Source organism: Brassica napus, chromosome A7 (genome assembly GCF_020379485.1).
Source record: "Brassica napus cultivar Da-Ae chromosome A7, Da-Ae, whole genome shotgun sequence".
Taxonomy (NCBI): Eukaryota; Viridiplantae; Streptophyta; class Magnoliopsida; order Brassicales; family Brassicaceae; genus Brassica; species Brassica napus.
Genome location: NC_063440.1, coordinates 12,746,742 through 12,768,160, shown reverse-complemented (window position 1 = coordinate 12,768,160; position 21,419 = coordinate 12,746,742). Strand labels below are relative to the sequence as shown.

The 21,419-nt window shown below is 31.1% G+C and overlaps 2 protein-coding genes and 1 long non-coding RNA gene across 3 annotated transcripts; 1 reads left to right on the top strand and 2 right to left on the bottom strand.

The window, feature by feature from the left end:
• Positions 1-1,122: 1,122 nt before the first annotated feature.
• LOC106370127 (ethylene-responsive transcription factor ERF012-like) lies at positions 1,123-2,579 on the top strand. Its single transcript, XM_013810193.3, has one exon. It carries the CDS (start codon positions 1,551-1,553, stop codon positions 2,208-2,210), a length of 660 nt encoding a protein of 219 aa, XP_013665647.2. The 5' UTR covers positions 1,123-1,550; the 3' UTR covers positions 2,211-2,579.
• A 3,704-nt stretch (positions 2,580-6,283) lies between these two features.
• On the bottom strand, positions 6,284-9,490 carry LOC106364905. Its single transcript, XR_007314920.1, has 8 exons — positions 9,061-9,490; positions 8,879-8,973; positions 8,477-8,590; positions 7,598-8,344; positions 7,312-7,439; positions 7,129-7,183; positions 6,789-7,028; positions 6,284-6,700 (listed from the first exon to the last, which is right to left on the bottom strand). It is a non-coding gene; the product is annotated as an uncharacterized LOC106364905 (long non-coding RNA).
• An 8,882-nt stretch (positions 9,491-18,372) lies between these two features.
• LOC106358187 (phosphatidylinositol 4-phosphate 5-kinase 3-like) lies at positions 18,373-20,213 on the bottom strand. Its single transcript, XM_013797938.3, has 2 exons — positions 19,042-20,213; positions 18,373-18,946 (listed from the first exon to the last, which is right to left on the bottom strand). Exons 1-2 carry the CDS (start codon positions 19,908-19,910, stop codon positions 18,556-18,558), a joined length of 1,260 nt encoding a protein of 419 aa, XP_013653392.2. The 5' UTR covers positions 19,911-20,213; the 3' UTR covers positions 18,373-18,555.
• Positions 20,214-21,419: the final 1,206 nt, after the last annotated feature.

Here is a 21,419-nt window from a genome sequence, read left to right as displayed (position 1 = left end):
ACGCGTAAGTTATAACAAAGTCACAAGCCATGATAGTAAAAAATGTTATTCATACCAAGTTGTCTTGCAAACTTAAAAACATTCCCATTGGACTTTGATACTTTATAATAACAAAATCTTCCTTAAACTTATTGAATCTCCTGTTTATTAACATTGTAACGTTTGCAAAAAGAGGATCTCCGAAACAAATCTTCTTAACCACGTAGGGTAATATACTCACAGTTTGAAGAGCAATCATCATTTAGGGCCTTTTGTGTATCCTACACGTCAATCACTTTGTCATTCCGGTCAAAATTATTTATCCATCACCAACTTTAGTGTAATCCGTGGATGAAATGTTTTATTTTTAGCTTTTATCTGTTTTGGAAAGATCTGAACCCATTATCAAAAGCTTAGACAAGGTCGTATCATCTAGTAAAATAATTAAGTAAAATATTTAAAAAAAAATATTGCAAGAAATAACATTTATGTGCACGTTGGGAGATTTTACCGTCAATTTTCTTTTTAGAAAAAACAAGCGTGTGATACGGTAATCAGGGAGAGTAACTAAAGATTAAATGCAATAGTTGAATCGTTAGAGAATAAAACATAGAGCAATGCGGTCTCTTTCTTGGAAAGATCGTATATGACTTAACGCGTTAAAACGTAGCTGTAATGTGTAATCTCCTGACATAATAAGTATAGTCAATACTAGTATTAAAGAAAAATATTGCATTTCAGGATCACCCCTCGTTTTGCTCATCAAGTGGCTTCCGTACGGCTATTAACTATTATACGCTCCTAAGCAACTATTCCTAACAATATTGACTCTAAATAGGTAATTTACATTTTTAACAAATGTCAATTCTGACGGTAACAATACAAATCGGTATCTTTGGTATATAAGTATATAACCAATTGACAGATGTCTACGTGATGACATATAACTGATAGTGATTGGTATCTTTATATATACATATAATTTTTCTCTAAATTCCAAGATGTTTTGTTAATTATATTTTAAATTAACATCCGAATTTTTAATAAGAAGATGCAGAACTATAAAATGGTTAAAAGAAGGCCATGTTCGGGTTCATTCTTCGATTCCTAGTGCAGTGCGAAGCCTTAACATGCATCACATAAAGAATCCAAATTCGAATTAATAATAAGATCCCAAAAATATAATTTCATTTTATTTATAATTGAGAAAGGAACAAGTCTTAATGATAATGGACAATTTTCTATGATAAAAAAAGAAAAATGCTACATTTGACAATTTGCTATGAGAAGAAAAACACCTGTCATGCACCACCAATGTCACATTCATATGCATGAAACCGTACCATATTACATTTGACTCTATTTTTTAGATTTATGTCTATAAATAATATTTCATTCTTCGTCTCCCATATCATCTCTCTATATAATATCCTCACCTCACATTAACACTCATCCAAAAATAGCTATACATAACAATACAAAACTCAAGAACAATATCTTCATCACTTGATCAATACATCGTTGTCCAACCAGTCTAAGTAACCTACGGGCTACGGCAACAACATTACACCATGGTGAAACAAGAACCTAAGATCCAAACCAGCTCCAAGAAGGACATGTCTTTGACTTCACCATCTCATTCTTCATCTTCGTCTTCGTGTAAGAGCAAGAGCAAGAAGAATAAGATTAAGAAGTACAAAGGAGTGAGGATGAGAAGTTGGGGATCATGGGTGTCTGAGATTAGGGCACCAAACCAAAAGACAAGGATTTGGCTAGGCTCTTACTCAACAGCTGAGGCAGCAGCTAGGGCTTACGATGTTGCACTCTTGTGTCTCAAAGGCCCTCAAGCCAATCTCAACTTCCCCACTTCTTATTCTTCTTCTCGTTTTCTATTAGACGAAAGTACCATTTTGTCCCCGAAATCTATCAAAAGAATTGCCGCTCAAGCTGCCAACAACTCATTTGACTTTTTTTCCCCTTGTATTTCGTCAGCCGTCTCGTCACCCCCCGATCATGATCAGCATCATGATGATGATGTGATGCAGTCTTTGATAGGGCCTTTCGTGAACTGTCGTGTGTCTTTGATGGATACATCATCATCATGGTATGAAATGCTATTCTTCGATGATGGACCTCCGTTTGATTACTACCCTGAACTGAATTCGACTATGAATATGGTCGATGAGTACTTCTACGAAGATGCTGATATTCCGCTTTGGAGTTTCAGTTGATCCGACGGTTCAGACTATATATATTTTTATCATTCTAAATTTTTTTATAATATATTACTTAGTTTACCCTTGTGTAGTATACTTTTTCAAATTCTTGGAGAGAATTGACGATGGATATGATAACTGACTGTAATATAATTGAAGCTTTATTTTATATCAATATTGGGACCTATCAAAATTTTAATTTGCGGTGATTTAATAGGTGCCTAGGAAAATCACTTGAACAAGATGCAATTTCTGTCACTTTTTGACATTTCTCATGTGAATTTTCCTTTTATGGTAATAACAATAAAGAATATAGTGTGTTGTATTGTATATGAATTTTTCCGTATGTTTATGAAATAAATCAGATTTTGTTTCATTTTTCAACTGGTTCACGTGTATATGATATGGCCCGAGTATCGACCTGATTTTTCTAATCCAGCACATTACCTTTGCTTTGAAATTCTGATTTAGTAACAAGAAACAGTTAATAATTATAAAAGTCTTAACATAATAAGATCATTATATTCTATTTTAATTTTAACGCAATAAGATCATTTATATGTGAGCAAAACTTTCTGGATCGATGTCTCTCTTATTAATTATTTAGTGGTTTGATTAAATATTATTATGAATAGTGTACTATATTCAGAGGAATCTTACTGTTTCATGTGCTTTGAAAATGTTTGGTATAGCAAATAATGCACACATTTCTTGGGCAAAAAGTTCATATATCTTTAAAACTTGAACTATATATAAAACAATGTAATAGGGGGTCAAGTGACCCCCTTCTTCAAAGCTTCCTCCGCTCCTGAGTGGATATGTATTCCGATCGTATTCAATGAATCTAAGATTATACGAATACCAAATATATGCATAAACAAATACATGATGTGAGTAAATTATGATATATGTTGGCTTTAAAACTTAATACAACAAAAGTATTGAAGATATATAATAGAAGGACATTATTCAGTGGGTTTTTCTTTTTCATATTTAGATCACGGGATCCCATACTTAAAAATATATATATAACGTGATTTAATAACACATTCATACGATTCTTAACTTTGTAGATTGTATCACAGGGACATCTAAACTCAGTTACTAGGACTAGACAATGAAGCCGTATGATTTGTCTCCTGCTCAATACTCTTTCCTGATCTGGGCTGCAGCGTACATGGACATTTTGTGTCCCATTACCGATTTTGTACCCACCTTTACGAATATTTGAAGACCACAAACATTGTTTTCAAATAGAAACATGTTATTTTTATAGTTTCTTTAACTATTATTTTTACTAGTTTCTCTAATTTTTTGTAGAAATAGTAATCTTTAAAGGCCTATAGTTGATGTTATTTTGTTCGGACAAAGCTAAAATTCGCTTACCAAGCCAAGAGACTCGAATTCGAAAGGACAGAGTATGCGTGTAAACACTTCTAAGATTATATACTGTTCGGATCATTGCTTCTTTGCTTGAAACTTCCTCAGTTTTGTGCTCACTTGAAATTGCTATGCTTAGAAAGTTACTATCCCTTTTTACCAAAAAAAATATATCATCTTTAAACTTTTTAATAAAAAAATATATTAGACTTATGCCTATCAAATCTTTTCTCAGTATTAGAGTAAAGGGAGAATTAGTCAATTACCCATATTGGAAGCCTATATTTGAAGTTTGTCCATAATGAGACACATCCAGCCCAACTTATACAATTGGAGAGACAAACTTACAAAGGTGCCCTTTCGTAGCAGCACTCCTGCAACTCATTCTGACAGTCTCTCTCTCTACAGTTCTCCCAGCCATTCTTTCTCCCTTCTCTTTCTTCTTTTTTACTCTCATTCTCTTTTTTTTTTTCTGTTTCTCTTCGTTTCTTTCTTTTTCTTTGAATGTCTTTGCTGATCCATCATATTTAAAACAAGATACATAAAATTTTGGATGCCAATTTCTTGAAATTTCAACGAAATCCAAAGATGATCTGATACCAAAATTTTATAAGACTAGTGAAATTTATGATAGTGATTCTATTGATGATGAAAATTAGTAATTTTTATATATCTTTTATTTACATTTAGAACGCATGTGTTACCATTTTTGGGTATGGTGTATTATCACATATTTATAAAAATATGATACATGTCAAAAATGCTAACACTATAGTATATGTTATGATACTTATTTAATTACCAAGTTAAGTGGTATATGTAGGCGTTAACAAAAATCAATAACATGATACCAGTTTTTATAATTCAGTATTAGTTATTAATCCAATATATAATTTATCATGTAACAAATAAGTTAGTTAGTAAAATATAAGTTAACGAGTAAAACAACACATATAGCATGTAACAATAGTTATGGTACATTGTTAATAATTAATGTATCATTTCAAAATTTATAGTAGCTGTTAACATAGGTATTAGCTGAAACTTTTCTTGTAACACATATAATAAATATACATATTTACATAGATATATTATTCTTTTCTATACGGTAATAAATATATTAGTTGTTAAGCCTCATGTTATTTTTCATTAGAACATAAATCATATTTTGATGTAGTGATTTGTTATAGGCAATTTATGAATGTAACACATTAAACTTTACTATTATACCATTAACAGTTTTAATAACGATAATCTAACTATTTTATATTATTTGGTATCAAACTCAAACTCAAGTCATTGAATTGGTTCACTTGTCTAAGGTTGCATTTTTTTGAAAATAACTTCAAAATGAGATGAGATGAAAGAAAAGTAGGAGAGGAAAGAAAAATAGGAGAAAAAGTGAAAAAATAGTTTGGAAAAAAAATGAAAAAGAACTAGGAAAAAAAATGATTAAAAATGAGATGACTAAAAGCTAGAGAATAACTTGTGTGTTTCGGAGAATGAATCACAAAACAAACATGTACATATAGGTTTCAGAGGAACTGATACTACTGACCTATAGATGGATATGCAGGAAGAATAAAATCGTCATACAAATATTAATGTCCATTCATGTGTATAGAGCTAATTAGGAACCCGATTATGGCATAAAAGCCAATTAACTCTAGAGTAAATAGGCTTACGAGTTGCATTGAACATAAAGATACTCGCACGTTAATTTTACGCTAGTGAACACCTGCAATGATCTGGGCCTGGCTTTCGAGTTTAAGTGGACTACTATGCAACATCAGAGTTTCAGTATTCGAATGACGAAATATACAGTGTTTGAATAATTATATTCGATGAAAACTACTACTAGCAAATAGCAAAACTCGTGATGAAATAATAATATTCGATGATATACAGTGTTTCTGAAGTGTTGTCTGATCATATATTTATTGTGGTCATGATAAGCAAACAAAAAAAGTTTTACAACGGAATGAATAATTGTGGTCATGTTTAAGATAATATACTAGTGGTATTCCGGCGCTACGCGCCGGGTTCGTATGTTTTATTCTTACATAAATTTAAAATTTATTTTATAGTCTTAGTAAAGAAAATATGGTGAAAGAAAATGATATTTTTTTTCTGATCCATTTGATACTGATTAGCGACCATAGTGTATTACTTTATTTTGAAGTTACTTAGTTCAAAGTTGAATAACATAAGTGGTTGTGACTAAGGGTTTGAATGGTAACCAATAGAATGAAAAAGAACACTACATTCCTTAAAAATGTTACCATTCATGAGGAATATTTTTTCTTCTTCATTCCTTCTCATTCTCTTTTTTTGTAGAAAATTATAATGCATATTTGTTCTTTGTTAATTTTGATAAGTAACCTTCATTCCTCATCATTCTCAAAATTTTATTCCTATTCATTTTTTTCCTATTCATTCATAATGTTCCGTGATGGTTACCAGTCACACCCTAATTGATTCAATAAAAGTAGAATAAAAAACCGATAGTCGTAAAATTGATGTTTTCTTTAGAAAACATAGTGTTATATTGCTAAGTACCATGTGAACAATATATAGAAAGAACGACATTTGAATTTTATTTTAGAGACTAATCTGAACTTAAATGTGTTAATAAAGTTTTGTTCTTATATGTTTTTAATTTGCTTTTTGGTAATAAACTAATTCTGGCAATGGAACATATTAGAAAATGAAAAAAAAACATTTATATATATTTTTTAAAATTTAAATGAAAATCAAAAACAATATGCAAATGAAACTGAAAATTGGAAGATAAGAAACCCCCTTAAAGTCTTATCAACCGCTGACCATAACACATGTCAAATTAAAAAAAAATGAAAACAAAATTTATTTAGTTTATTTCTAGCTGAACTGTTCTATTTAGGCATATATACATTTTTGTAGGAAAAACATATATATAAATTGATTCAGTGATCTGAAACTTGTTGGGTAATCATTGACTGGAAAAGACACCTGATTCACTTCTAGGGTCAGTATAAGAAACACTCCACAAGAGAACTAAGATGGTTCATTTCCATTGAGGCTATCTAACTGAGTGTCATAGTCTTGATCGAGCCATTGGTTGAGTCATGCCACACCAACTCCAGCTATTCACACAAGCAAATTACAGTAAATTTTAAAATCCCCAAATTTAAACCACTTAACAAACAAAGGTTCAGAGTAATTCATACACACCTCTTCTATGATCATTGATCACGTTATGACCTTCTTTAAAGCCACATTCGTCAGTGATTTGTTCACACCGCAAGCATCAACCACGTTTGTTGGTTTTGTTGATACGAAAGCATAAAGAGAAAGTCCGTAATTTCAAGCAGACGTACCGATGATCATAAAGATATCAAAGTCAGATATGTAATCACTTATTGACTGAAGGAGGGAAGCACCAATAGCTTCAGCTAAGTCCGTCTAACTAATCTGCACAACGGAAGTGCAAAACAAAAACTTTAGGCAACACTCATTTATATTTGAAACCCACAGCTGATCATGAAGAAAAAGAAACAATATAAGCACGCACCAAGAAACATAGTACCCTCATAAGAGCCGAGCTTGAGCTTGCCATGATTTTCTGGCTGTAAAGAAAACATTAGAAATTCATCCAAAACTTTATGCTGAATGAGTGCTAAAAAAGATACGAAAAATACCAGAATAGAAATTGCGAGACACAAATCAGAGAGTGGATATAACAAAGACTACATACCTCTTTGAGAGTACTGATTTCTCTCTGTCACATCAAATGAACTCAGCTCATTACTACCTCCCTCTCGCATTGGAACGTGTTCAACGCGGTGGGCGCTAATCGATCACTGGATCATCGTAGACCGCATCCTTAAAAAAAAGAAGACATTATAAACTCAGTTATCTATTACAATAATAGAAAGTAACAAAAGATTAAGTGACTTCTCATTCTATGAGAGAGAGAATATGACGTTGGAAGCAAAACTCCAATGATTTTAAGAAAAAATGTTTCCAAAGAGGCAATTTACCTTCTCATCTACCAGAACTATATCGATCCCCATAAACTTTCCACCTTTCTTGGAATTCCTAGCTTCCCAGAAACAGAGAAGGGAGACGTTACAGTGAGTTGTGCTGTGGAGGAGAAGGGAGACGTTACGGTGAGTTGTGCTGTTCATCGCTGGAAGATGGTGTATTTGTACTTGTTGCTTCATAACCTGATCTCGTGGTGGAAATCTTTTTATTGTTGGCAATCTGTTTTGGATCCCTAGGAGAATATTCTTTCGCAGCAGAACTACATATTTCATAGAATGGTTTCTCTACTTCCTGCAGTATGTACAGTCTCAGAAGAATGTAATGGCGAGGTGATGCTGTCTATTTTCTTCAACCATTAGAGACGGTATAATCAATGGTGAACTCGTGAGGCTCTCATCGTATGATGTTGAGGTGATTCCACCTCCTCAGAAATTTTCATGCTCTATTGGAGCTTGATTCGATGATGCAATGCAAATACTATCAGCTTGTTTCCAGTGTGTGCTGCTCATACTCTCTGTAGACGTCTTCAGCTGAATTATTTTCCTTGACATAGGTATATGTCTCTGGACTCCTGGAGGCCGCTTGTCTAGTTGTTGGTAAGTCTGGACCAAAGTCCAAAGAGTCAGACTTATCAATTCTTCTTGTAGCAGTGAACTCTTTGGAGTTTGGAATCTATGGACTTGGTCATCGTACTCTCGTTTGCCTTCTTCCGTGGGCTTGAATGAAGTTCAAAGTCGCCTAACCTGCTTGCAGAAAAGCATATTGCTAAGTTACTTCAGATTAACATAGATATGATTTCATTTTAGTGGATACGTACGCATCAAAATCATAAAAAAGGCAAACAAATTATTTTCTGTTTTAGACTTCCACTATACCTTTCTTTCGTCTTTGTGGTTTTCTTGACTGGGCTTGAGAAATCAAAGTCCGATATGCCCATTTTAAATGATGATAATTTGCCAAAAACTCCACCCAAGTCGAAACCCATATCCCTGAGGAGACAGAAAAACGTAACTATGTGAGACAGTGTGCCTTGTTTGTCTTACAGAAATAATCCATAGTATTCTTAAAAAAAAAAAGCTTAGAATTAGTAGCCACTTAATCTTCATAGTATGTCGAAATTTCGGTGAATTCATATTAAACTTCTCAAGAAATATCTTTAATCTTCTTCTGCCGCAACCAACTTGAGGGCAATCATTTAGCAAACACACTTGTAAACAAAATTTGGATTCAATAAGGTTTAGATCACTGAAACCAGCTCTTAAAAACTTAAAACTTACCAAGCATTAGATCTTTCTCCTTAGCTTCTGTGTAACTTTTTCTTAGCAGGTGCAGACATGGCAAAATCTGTTCAGTATTACTCTTTGACAATTTACTGCAAACAAAATAAGCTACCATCATAATCATTCAAATCACTCACTCATAAAAATACTTATCTCTTATGTTATGATCAACAACAAACCTGCCACTATCGCAATCATCTCTGTCCCCTACTTCATCGCCGCCAGATAGATTCACAACCAATATCACTCCCTCCGGCGTTCTCTCTTCTCCTCTACCTCACCTTCTTTACATCCCAGCAAATCCTCCGTCTCTGAATTTGTCGCTGGCGTAAATTAAAATCCTCTCAGATTCTTTAGGATCTCAACAACTGAATCCTTCATTCGATTACTAATTGAAAAGGAGAGTAAACGATGAATAAGTGGAGAAGTGATGTTGCCTTTGATAAACCCACCACTAATGTAGCACATAAATACAATCGGAGACTACACTACTCGAAAGCCCAATGCCGTTACGGTGGTCGGAGGCTTTAGGAGACGAAGAGTGAGGGAGGAGGAGCCGAGTGCAGGTGTGGTCGTGTTTAGAAGAGAGCCCACAAAACAAACAAACATAAAAAGCCCAAATAAAAAGAAGGATTGCATAAAGTAAAAGAGATGGACACGTGGAATGTTTTGCCCCTATGTGACTGCTGATGTGGATGATTGTGGAGAGACTAAAGTCTATTTTATTGTATAAGATAATCTACGAATGTCAAGATAGTCGACTGGAGTAGGCTTTTAATACACAGTCTTTCCACGACTAGATTTTTCTACTTATCCTGATACTGAAAACTGGCGGCGGATGACAGGCTTATCATTCTTTTGACGTATTGAAGAAGATTGATTTCATAACCACTGAATAAGAAAAATACAATAAAGTACTATATATTTAAACAAAGTTTTTGTTTTGTTTTTTTTGGTCGCTTTCAAAAATCAGTAGGTACCAAACATGCGATGCCAAGCTCTGCAGGCCAAACACTTCCGTACTAGGTGATAATCCGCGTCCTGCGCGGAGCGAGGAAATTATTAATGTCAAATTGAATAGACGATCACAATATTAATGCTCTTCTTTAATCCCATATATTACACTTACCTTATTTGGTTATTGCGTGATTCAAATTGGCGTGAAATATGTTCTATCAGATGCGTGTTGGTCAAGCGTAAATAAATCACGAATATTCTTATTTTGATTAAGGTAATGATTTCGATTATTTGTAATTTTGTTTCCTTTTATATGCATTACATTATTATTGTGTTTCCTTTGAACTTTGACCAATTAAGCGATTTGAAATGTTGCATAGAAATGATCATCGAAAGAAGTAGTTGAAATAACGAAAGATGTTGCATAGAAATGTTCATAATTCCAAGTTTCTTATTAAAAAAGTATGATTATAATACTCATTGATATTAGTTAAAAAATGTTGGATTCAAAAAATGTTCAAAAAAATAGGATAACAATCCGTTTTAAAAAATGTTGAAGAACCACTCTCACCCTTTTAAAATTCATTGGATTGATGTCGAGATATATTTGTTGCCTTTTTCAACCGTAAATAATTCAGATTCTACGCCTGTCATAAAGTCCCGGTTTGTGATTAAAGCGGATTTTAATCCAGCGGTAACAAAACCGATCGAGTTGTAAATAAAGCATATTGTATAATGTATATGTCCAATGGCATTTGGTTGTAAATATTCTAGTTTTCAAAGGGTTATTTTAAAAAGTTTGTGAGAATGGCTTTGGTGATGACACCTATGAAATGGCACTCATGTAATAAACACATGAGGCCAAGGTTTATTTCTAATGATGTTTCTCCTTTAATAAGAAAGGGATTGAGAAAAGAGACTTCGTACCAAAAAAAATTGTTTGCTAGTAACCTTAAGATAATAATTGATATATTATGGTTTTTACCAGTTTTTAATCATAGTATAAATCTTATTTAGAGTTTTTATATTATGTTCCGAATCTATTTTAAAGTTTTTTTAGATCTAGATATATTTTAGAGTATTATGAAATTATAAAACCAAAGATGACGAAACTCGTATCTATGCACGAAAATAAAAGCCAGAGCCGAGATTTTGAAAAAGTATTGATCGACATCTCTTTGGTGTCGCTTGACACCGACGTGATTATGTGGGCAGACTCGGAATCAAGTTTGGGTCAAAAAACTTTACAAATTATAAAATTATCATTGGGTCACTTTTAGACCTATTTATAGTTTTTACTTTTAGCTAAACTTTTTAGAATTTTTAGAGAGTTTTTGGAGAAAAGATCAGAAGACTCTTTGAGAGATTTGATTGACACTCCAATGTTTCGATCTCTACTTTCTAATGCAATTCATTCAGTTTATATTTTTTTCTTGCTTAATTATGTCTAATTAATTTACTTGTTATCTTGGATCCTTCACATGATTGTTCTTATTGTTTGTATTATAAAATAGCTAACTAAAAATATGATCATAGAATAATCGACAACTACGAGAGTGGGTTCAACTCTTGAATCTAATTCTGTTGAGCTAGGTTAATAAATACAGTGAGGGTTGGTTTAGAACACTAGTGAACATATTGAACTGAACATTAATGCTTATCTTGAATAATTGAATTCAAATACGAGAGTTGGAATAATAGGATTTAGACATCTGATTGGACTCGTAGCGAAAGCTGGATATCTAACTAATTGAATTCGAGTTATAAGACGGTTCGTATCACACCCTTAATATCTATAGATTTGAGTTCTAATTGGTTATTTGAATTCCCAAAATCTTGACGCTTTTTCCTTATATCTCACAACCGATTTTATGTCTTTTAATATTGTTACATAATTTCAATTTTAAAGTTTATTGTGTGATCCACGTTTCATGTGGATTCGATTTTTAAATACTGCAATCAATCTCTTATTTGAACAAGTTGTTATAGGATAATTTGAGCACATCAATATTTTATGTGTAATTGTATTTAAGCTGAAGTTCATATGCTTTGTCTTTTATCGAAACCCTCACACCTGTTGTCCATTTCCTTTTACAAGCCATATCGTAATGATGTGCCTTGCAATTTTTTTGTTTTAACTAAAATTAAAAATTAAGGCAATATCTTGACAATCTTCTTACAATGGATAAGTTAAAAATAAAAGCAGTTAGGTGTTTTATCCGCATATGCATACATAATCATCTTACAAATAATTATTAATATTTAAATAACATGATAAATTATTCTGTATATTCTTAATCATTTAAGAAATTTTCAATTTCTTATTTTCATCTCAGTTTATTCATCTTAACACAAAGGAAAACTAAAAAGCTATAAAACCATGAGCCATAACAACATATCAAATATTTCACACAATAAAATAAAGTAAGAATGTGAATTTTGAGTCTCTCTAATCTACTTTACATTTTTAAACCAGAGATGTAGTGTCTAAAACTTTTAAACACACAAAATCCATGTAAAAACAAAATGAATAAAAAGTAAATAAAAATAAAATTTAATGATAATTTAGAAGAAATTTTTTTTTCTTAAAACAAATTGAGATAATGATAATATTTCATTGGTTACTAATAAATATATTGACCTATCTTAATATTTCTAGATCTAGAGAGAGAAGGGAGAAACCAAGCTTTGATGTTGTTGATATATATAGCCCTTCATGCAAGCAACTCCAACCATCTGCACAAAATGATTGAACCACTGGAAAGAAAACATTTGTATCAGCGAAAGTGATGAAAAGAATGCAAGCAATTAAAACAATCAGGACACACTATATATACCTATAGGATGAAAAAACTATAACCGAGACAACTTGGAATGAATGAGAAAAAAAGAAATTTATAGAATTTAAAATCTCTTACATCACATGACAAAGGACAAAATAAGAATTGGTCTTAACTCGTAAAAGTAAAAAAATGTCTAATTATGAAATTTGTAATAGTTATATTATTTAAACTAATAAATTAGTGACTCAAACTAAAAAATAATAAAAACATGACAAATAAACAAAATTATCTAAAATGGAGAACTAACAAATAAGCAAAATCACTAATAATTTCTAATTATAAAATTTATAATAGTAATATTATTTAAACTAATAAATTAGTGTCTCAAACTAAAAACTAATCAAAACGTGACAAATAAACAAAATTAGCTAAAATTATGGAGAACCTGACACATAAGCAAAATTACTTCTCAAATAATAGTATAGATAGATAATCTACCATGATATCACGTGTTTCAAGAAAAAATCTACCAGAATATCACCTCATAAAACATCTTTAATCCTTTTCTCTTTAAAAAAAAAATAGAATTTAGAATAAAATATTGTAAGTAATACTTTATTTTTTATTTTATAATAGAATAAAAATGAGTTTAATCTATAAATAGAGTAATATTTTTTTTATTACTCTATTTTCTATTTTAAAATATAGTATTATCAAAATAGAATTTAATTCTATTATAAAATTTAGTCTATTTTGAAAAATAAAATAAAAATATTAAACCATGATAACAACTCATATTAAAGGATGATATCAATTCAATCCACACATATGATATATATCATACTTACTATTCAATGTATTTGTTGCAGAATAATCACTATTCAACCTGTTATTGCAGAACACAGTTAAATTTTGGAATTTAGAATATCAATTATGTAATTTAGTACCTAGTTAGCATTCACATGTAACTAAAACTCGAATCAATAATTGCATTTTCATCAAAAAAAATATTAATTGCATTTAAAATAAATTTAAGGATACACAATTTTTGTTTTAAAATAAATTTAAGGAGTAATTGGGAAGATGGGCCAACCAAATGGGTCCATAGACAAACTCCAAATTTTTAAGACATCAGGTAGAAAAGACAACTTGAGTTTATTTTTATTTTTATTTTTATTTTTTTTTTACGTCGAACGACCATTCTATTACTCAAGCTTGAGGTGGTCAACTTGAGTTTATTTTGTTCAAATAATGCAACTTGTAATTATGTTGTCTGTTTGCATGTTTGTAGTTAGTTACATAAAAAGAGAAGAAAAGATCAATGCTAAAAAAGTATATAAATGAATAAATATATAAGATAGTTTCAATACTATTGAAAGCATGATAATTGCGTTGGAGATGTTTACTCGTCAACTCATATTTTGAATTTCAAATAATGAAAAGTTGAAAAATGGATAGTGTGGATATTAGTATTATACTTATGCCAGATAAACGATTACACAGGGGTTTAATATTGGTTTGAAACATTTGCACTCTCTTGCATTAAATAATAAAATTTTCAGAAAAAATGATTATTCGAGATGAAGCATAGACATGCATTCCTCCACTTCCGACTTTAGTTATTTAGTTTTTAATCTTAATGTTATAAATTATTTTATCTTAGTTAATACTATAAATAATTTATAAATATAGGTCGATGTTTTTTTCAGTTTTTAGGTCTTACAAATCAATTATTGAGGGTACGTATATATGTCTATTGAGTATGTTATCATATGTTGTTGACCATTAATGCATGCTAGAACTTAAAATATTCTTGAAAAACCTTTATAAAATAAAGAAATTACAATATTCTCATTTTTCTTTTCCTTCTTATTGTAAAAGTAACTCGTTGTCGTAGCTAAATATTCAAACCTAAAATAGATGCATTTAAAAAATTTAGGGCGAAGTGCTATTTATTTTCCGGGAATCTATAGACCAGTGATTATGGGGGTGATTGGTAGTTGCTGTAGGTGCTGTCCACAGCCTTATTTATTTTCACAGCACCAAATTCAGAGCAATCAAGCTTTAAATTTTTTTTTGAAACCACAGCTCTTAAAATATCCTACAGCTGTACAAGTGCTCTGCAGAGCCAAATATCCAAAGCAATTTTTTAGTGCTTCAATAAAATTCTACAGCAATAAAATCTAAAGCCACAACAAAAAGTCTACAGATTTTTTTCTACAGCAAAATATTTAAAGCTACAGCCATTACCAATCGGACCCTATCTCTCTGCAGGATAATTAATTTATGTGGAGTTGTTAGCGACTTCAAAGTTTGAAATTAAATGAAATTAAACATTTGAGTTAAAATGCTGTCTGAAATTTTTACATGCGGGGCTGTAAGAAACAAAGATAATTAAATGAATAGATGTGTGATAATTGTATATATTGCTATAGAATTAGAGATGAAACATACCAAATGAATAGATGTTGGTACATATACTAATCTTTGCTTGGAGTATTATCTGATGTCCAAGGGAGACCAATCCAACAAGAAACCATGTGATTAGTGGCGTATATAATTCATGAATATAAGAAAAGGAAAGGGAAAGGGATAAGGTCAGATATATAAATTCAATAACATCCTCACATATATGATTATCGATAAAGACACATGGCTGCTTCCACATTTCTTTTATGCGACGAAACATGTATGGTATCGGATGTGTTATTGTCGACTTGCCGTAATCAAACTAGTTTTTCTTTTCTTTTTTTTTAACTACTGAGCATGTCTATTTCTATGATTGATTAAGTAGTCTGATATTCTTATTTATATCCATAATGATACAACTAAGTACACATTGCTATCATCTAGAATTCAAATTTCAAAGTAACGAAAAGAAACCGATTTCAAATTTGCCTTTATGAGTAAAGTCAATACAAAATAAAACATTGATATTGACGCCGCATCGCAAAGTCGGGGTCAATATGTTGATACATAAAGTTCTTGAACATATTTTAGAAGTATGGTATATTTTTGCAGACTTATTCAAACTCGAATATTTGGAACAAAATTAAACTGCCAAGTGCTAACGTTATACTCCCTCTATTTTTTGTATGTAGGTACTAGGTAGTTTTAGTTGAATGCACACAGACTAAAAAATGTATTATTTATTTTTAAAATATCATTTGATATATACATCAAGTATAGTTAAACCAATCATAAATAAATCTATATTTTACGTAACAATAAAAGTAGAAGTTACATGGAATAATAAAAAAAACTTATATTTTGAAACAAACTATTTTTTTTAATCTACTTATAATATGAAACACAGGGAGTGGAAATTAATAAGAATCCAGATAACAATGTAGCATTTTAAAATGCAGAAAACAATTAAATAGAATTATTGCATTGTCGGATACTAGGAGCAGAGACCATAAATGTGTTATGGTATAGTATGGTACCAATGTTATGGTAGTATGGTACCAATGCAATTGATGTTTTCTGGATCACGACATTGGGTTATTAGTTTAGAGCATCTCCAATGTATTACTTCAAATTTTACTTCAAAATGGTATAATTCCAAAATGAAGTTGGATTTTACTCTAATGTATTACTCCATTTTTTACTCTAAAAAAATATATTCTTTTTTCATTTAGTTAATAATTGTTAATAGTACCTTCAACTTATAAAAATTTAACAATTAACACAACTATTTTATGTTTACAAAATTTCCATAATAATATATTTTATTTAAATTAAGTATTTATCATTAAAAATACAACTAGAAATTATCTTCCAATTACAATTCATGCAGTTTTTATCATATGCAATTTTTCAAATTCAAAAATATTTATATGAACTAAAAGAACATAAAGAAAAAAACAAAGTTTTGTTTTGTTATTTGAATTATGTATTGGGTCATATTGTTTGTGCATATATCAAGTTCAACAAGTACAAATGTTATCAATTAAATTTTTGACTCACAAGATTAAAAAAACTCATCTACTCCGTATGAATAATATTTCACCGATTTTGGTAGTTTCGAAAACAATTTACCAAATTAATTATTAAATTACTTTTTCTTATATTATATTATTTATTCTTAGTTTTGACTTTTATGAGTTTATGCATATTTTATGTAAATTATTAAATAATCTTTTGCGAAGTATTATATTTTTTCATGTTATTATATTATTTTAAGTATGAAATAAAATATTAAAGATTAAAAAGACCATTTCATAAATAGAAAAAATTCAACTCCAAAATGGAGTAATGAGTAAAATTACTCCATAAATGGAGTAACCCTAGCTTTTACTCCATTTTGGAATTGAATATGGAGTGGGATTGGAGAAGATTTTACTCCATAATTGAGTTTGGAGTCAAAAATGGAGTAGGGTTGGAGATGCCCTTAGTCGGTATGTTTTGGGGAATGTCAAGCTGAGCGCCGAACATAATCTTCTTCTTCTTCATCCTTCTCCCCTTTTTTATTTTTATTTTCGTAGGCAATTAAGAACATCTCCATAAAGGAAATCTATTTTGAAGTTTCTAAAACTCTATATTTGAAGTTTAAAGATGTTATTCTCCAAAAGCAAAACTTCAAACTCAACTTCAAAACTACTTATATTCTATAATATAGTCCTTATATTTGACATAACTAATTTGAATTCATAAAACTTTTATAAATAATTAGCACATATATAAACATATTACAACAATATTAATTAATAAATATTCTATTAAAAAAAATAGCTTAATTAATATTAAACTTCAAACAAAATATCATATTATTCCATAAAAGATTTTTGTAATGCATATATGATCTATTAGTACATTTCGAAATAAAAATGGCTCTCCTCATTTTTACTTTGTAGATTACAAGCTAAAAGTTGTTGAAATGAGATGATATTGATACTTGTAAATACATTAAATCGGAACAAGAAAGTAAAAAATGAACATAAAATATTGCTAAAAGACTAATTTCTTTTCGATGATATTAATACTCGTGAATATATTCGATATGAACAAGAAATAATTTTAAGAAAAAAGACATCAAAAACAACAACAACAACAACCATCTTCACTTACACAAAAAAAATTGGACAATATTTGAAAATTTTGAAGGTTCCAGATCAAACTTACCTGATTATTAGTGTTGTTGTAATATTTAAATTTGTGTAATAGTTATATCTTCATGTAAATTTTTAAAATCTTTTTGTAAAATTTCTTTTGTATATTATTGTTGTCTAAATCTAGTTTAAAATATTTTAAATCTTATTTTAAAGTTTATTTAATTTTATGTGTAAATTTAAAATCCGTAAACAAAATTTACAATATTTATGAGATATAATTTTTTTAGGATTAAAATAATAAACTAGAAAATATTTATGAATCATAAAGGTGATGTGTGATTATAGGAACCAAAATGCAAATAAAAATATGAAACTTCAAATTTGAAGTTTTGAATAGTGAAATTTCAAATATAGAGTTTTACTCCTCAAAACTTCAATTTGAAGTTTTGAAGTTTCTTTTTGGAGAGCAAAAAGTTTTGTATTTGAAGTTATAGAGTGTCTTTTGGAGATGCTCTAAATAGTATAAAATTTGTGTAATAACGGAGTAAAAAGTTTGCCATTAGTTGTAACAAAAATATAAAATCGTCATGTTAGTGATCCAGATCAAGATCATAAGAATATCAATCTAACATCACTTCTTCCAAAGATACGATAAAAAAAACAAATAAAAAGGCTCCATCATCAATCAAGCCGTTGATTTAAAAACAAAAAAGAAGATTTCCCATTTTCTTTTATGTACAAATTGTTACAGAAGTAGTAATAAAGATCGAAAATAACATTGTTAAAAAAAACCTCTGAACCAAGCTTACATTCTTTTAGCTTCAATCAGGGTTACAGATTAAACCGGTAACAAACCAAAAATTTACAATTTTCTTTTTTTTTAACTTTGACAAAATTTACCATCCATCTGATTCTGAACCGCTTTAACCGCAGCAACTCTTGCAGCCGTTGCAGCCTTATTAGCTGCAGCCACAGCTCGACTCACTTGTTCATCTACTCGTCTCCGGTTCTCTGCGGCCTTCTTTGCCGTTTCTCTAGCAGCCTGAATCGCTCTGCGTACCGGCTCGCTCGTAGAATGAAGAGATGTTACAAGATTCCCTGAATCCCATTCACCGGATTTAGCATCACCAGTTCTAAACGAGTAAGCACCATACCCTTGCTTACGACCTTCATGCCACGCTCCTTCATAACAATGACCATTAGCAAAACGATACACACCAAACCCATGTATTTTGTCTCCAAAATATTCTCCTGCATACTTATCTCCATTTCTACAACACATAAAACCCAAAAAAAATTCATGTTTTTAAATTTCAATAATTAGAAGTTAAAATCACAAAACAAAACTGATGATTTATTTATTTACCTGAAATGGTAGGATCCAAGCCCATGCTTGACACCAAATCTTGATTCACCAACATAAGAACTACCATCAGCACAAGACTGAACACCAAACCCATGGCTTTGACCATTTAGCCACTCACCAGCGTAGCAATCACCAGTGTAGAATCTGTAAACTCCATAACCATGTCTAAGACCATGCCTATACTGACCTTTGTACCTACTTCCTCTAGCCCAGCTTTCGATCCCATGACCATCGTATCTCCCATCGACCCAGTCACCTTCGTACCGTCCTCTCACGAAGTAATAGTATACACCACTTCCGTTACACTTCCCTTTGTGAAACTCCCCTTCGTAGAAGTCTCCGTTGCTGTAGAACTGAACACCTTCTTTAACGAACCGCTTGGTGGCCTTCTCCGGTTTGGTTTCGGTATCGCCGATGTACCACTGAACCGGTTTTGACCGGTTCTTGCTCTGAAAGCCTTTGGTGATTGCGAGTACGGTTTGGTTGAGAAGTGTTTTGTTCTTGGAGGCGAGGAAGAGAGAGACGGCGACGAAGATCAGAGCAAGGACGAGGTTCTCGGAGGTGAGAAGCTCATCGGTTTGGGAGAACACAACGAAGAAGAAGAAAGAGGAGAGGCTGAGAAAAGAGAGAGACACCATCGTGAAGGCTAGACCCGGATTGATTCGGGTTAACCCGGTTCGAGGACTTGACCCGAATGGTTTACGCGGGTATCTCCTCTGCTTCTCTTCTTTCTCTCCAGCTTCTAGATCTTGCTTCTGGTGAGGGACATCGTCGGAGATTAAACTAAAGATGTGAAAAGACGAACGTACCGTCGACGGTGATCGGAGCAACGACGACTGTGTCCTCGTCAGCTTCGCCTGACCTTCCATTTTAAAGTTTTCGAAAACAATAAAACACGGAAAAAGACAAAATCTTCGATCACGAAAGGGTCACAACCGAAGTTCTCGATTTCTCCGGCAACATCTCAGGCGAGAGTACACTAACCTCCGCGCCACCGTCGTAACAAGCATCACGAACGCGAGAGAGATAAAGATCCTTAACTATACAGATTACGGTGATATTTTTGCTCTCTTTGTCTATCAATTTTCCGGTACCTGAGACATCTAACGGCGAAGCTCAAAATGTTTAGACTTCAGAGAGAGACAGGAGAGTTGAACTGGTCTGGGTTTGAGTCTATTTAAAAGGAGAGGAATGAAACTGATAATTATTATAGACCGTTAGATTAAGATCTGATGGTTGATTTATGAGAGAAATTAAAGATAGCCGTTGGATTAGAGGAAGAGAAAGTCCCGGTCGTGACGGGAATATATATAGGTCGACGGATTCAGACATGAACGATTTTGTAGCTTTACTGTTGGAAGGCTGGCACGTGCCACTACGCACACAGTCACAGATAAAATACTAATTAAGCTTTTTTCTTTTCTTTTGGGCTCTTAAGTAATTCTTTCTTTCTGTTTAAGAAAAAAAAAAGAAGTAATTCATTCTATTTTTTTAAATAGATTTGCAAAAATATTACAACTTTTCCACAGTTTTTCTATTTTCAGTTTTAAATTCAATCTATAAAAAGAATAAAGAGATTTGGACACAACAAGAACTTTACAGTTTTAATATTTTCTAGATTGTATATTTTTCTACTCAACGTGTCAAATTATTTTTTCCGTTAGAAAACAAAAAAAAACGTATAGATTTTGAATATTTCCAGTGTTCATTATCATTAGTGCTGTAGAGGAAAGAATGAAGTATTGTATTTTACAAAAAAATAAATAATAATGAAGCATTGTATGTAGGGGCCCTTGATAAAAAAAAAAACTTTCATTCATATAGGTAGCAAAACAAACAAACTGGATTTAAACATACTGGAAATTAAATAAATTTTTATTAGTCCGCACTTTATAGTAGACTTCAAAACTGGATTGTATTTTCATTTAAAAAAATTTAATATTTTAAAGTTGCGACATCTGCACTTTTCATGCAATAATACTCGTTTAATGTTACCTTAATTTTTTAATCATTTATAATGGTTATGACATTAATGTTTAAACTTCGTCAAAAAGAAAAATGACTAAAAGAATTTTCAACCCACTTCTATATTTACTTCTACAATAGCATTTAAAAAAAAAACTATTTCAGTTCATATCTATTTCTGCTTATAAAATAAAAATTGCTATTTTTCTTCAATTTATAGATCTCTATACTTTACTCTATATTTGAAGATTTTTATTATGAAAAATACATTGAAGCATATTTTATTTATATTATAGAAATCTTCTATTTTAGAGAAAAAATAGAAAATACATTAGATATGGTTTATGAGACAATTCTAAATTTTTTATATAAAAATACAAAGTTTCGTGCATCTCAAAACTAACCTTAAAAGG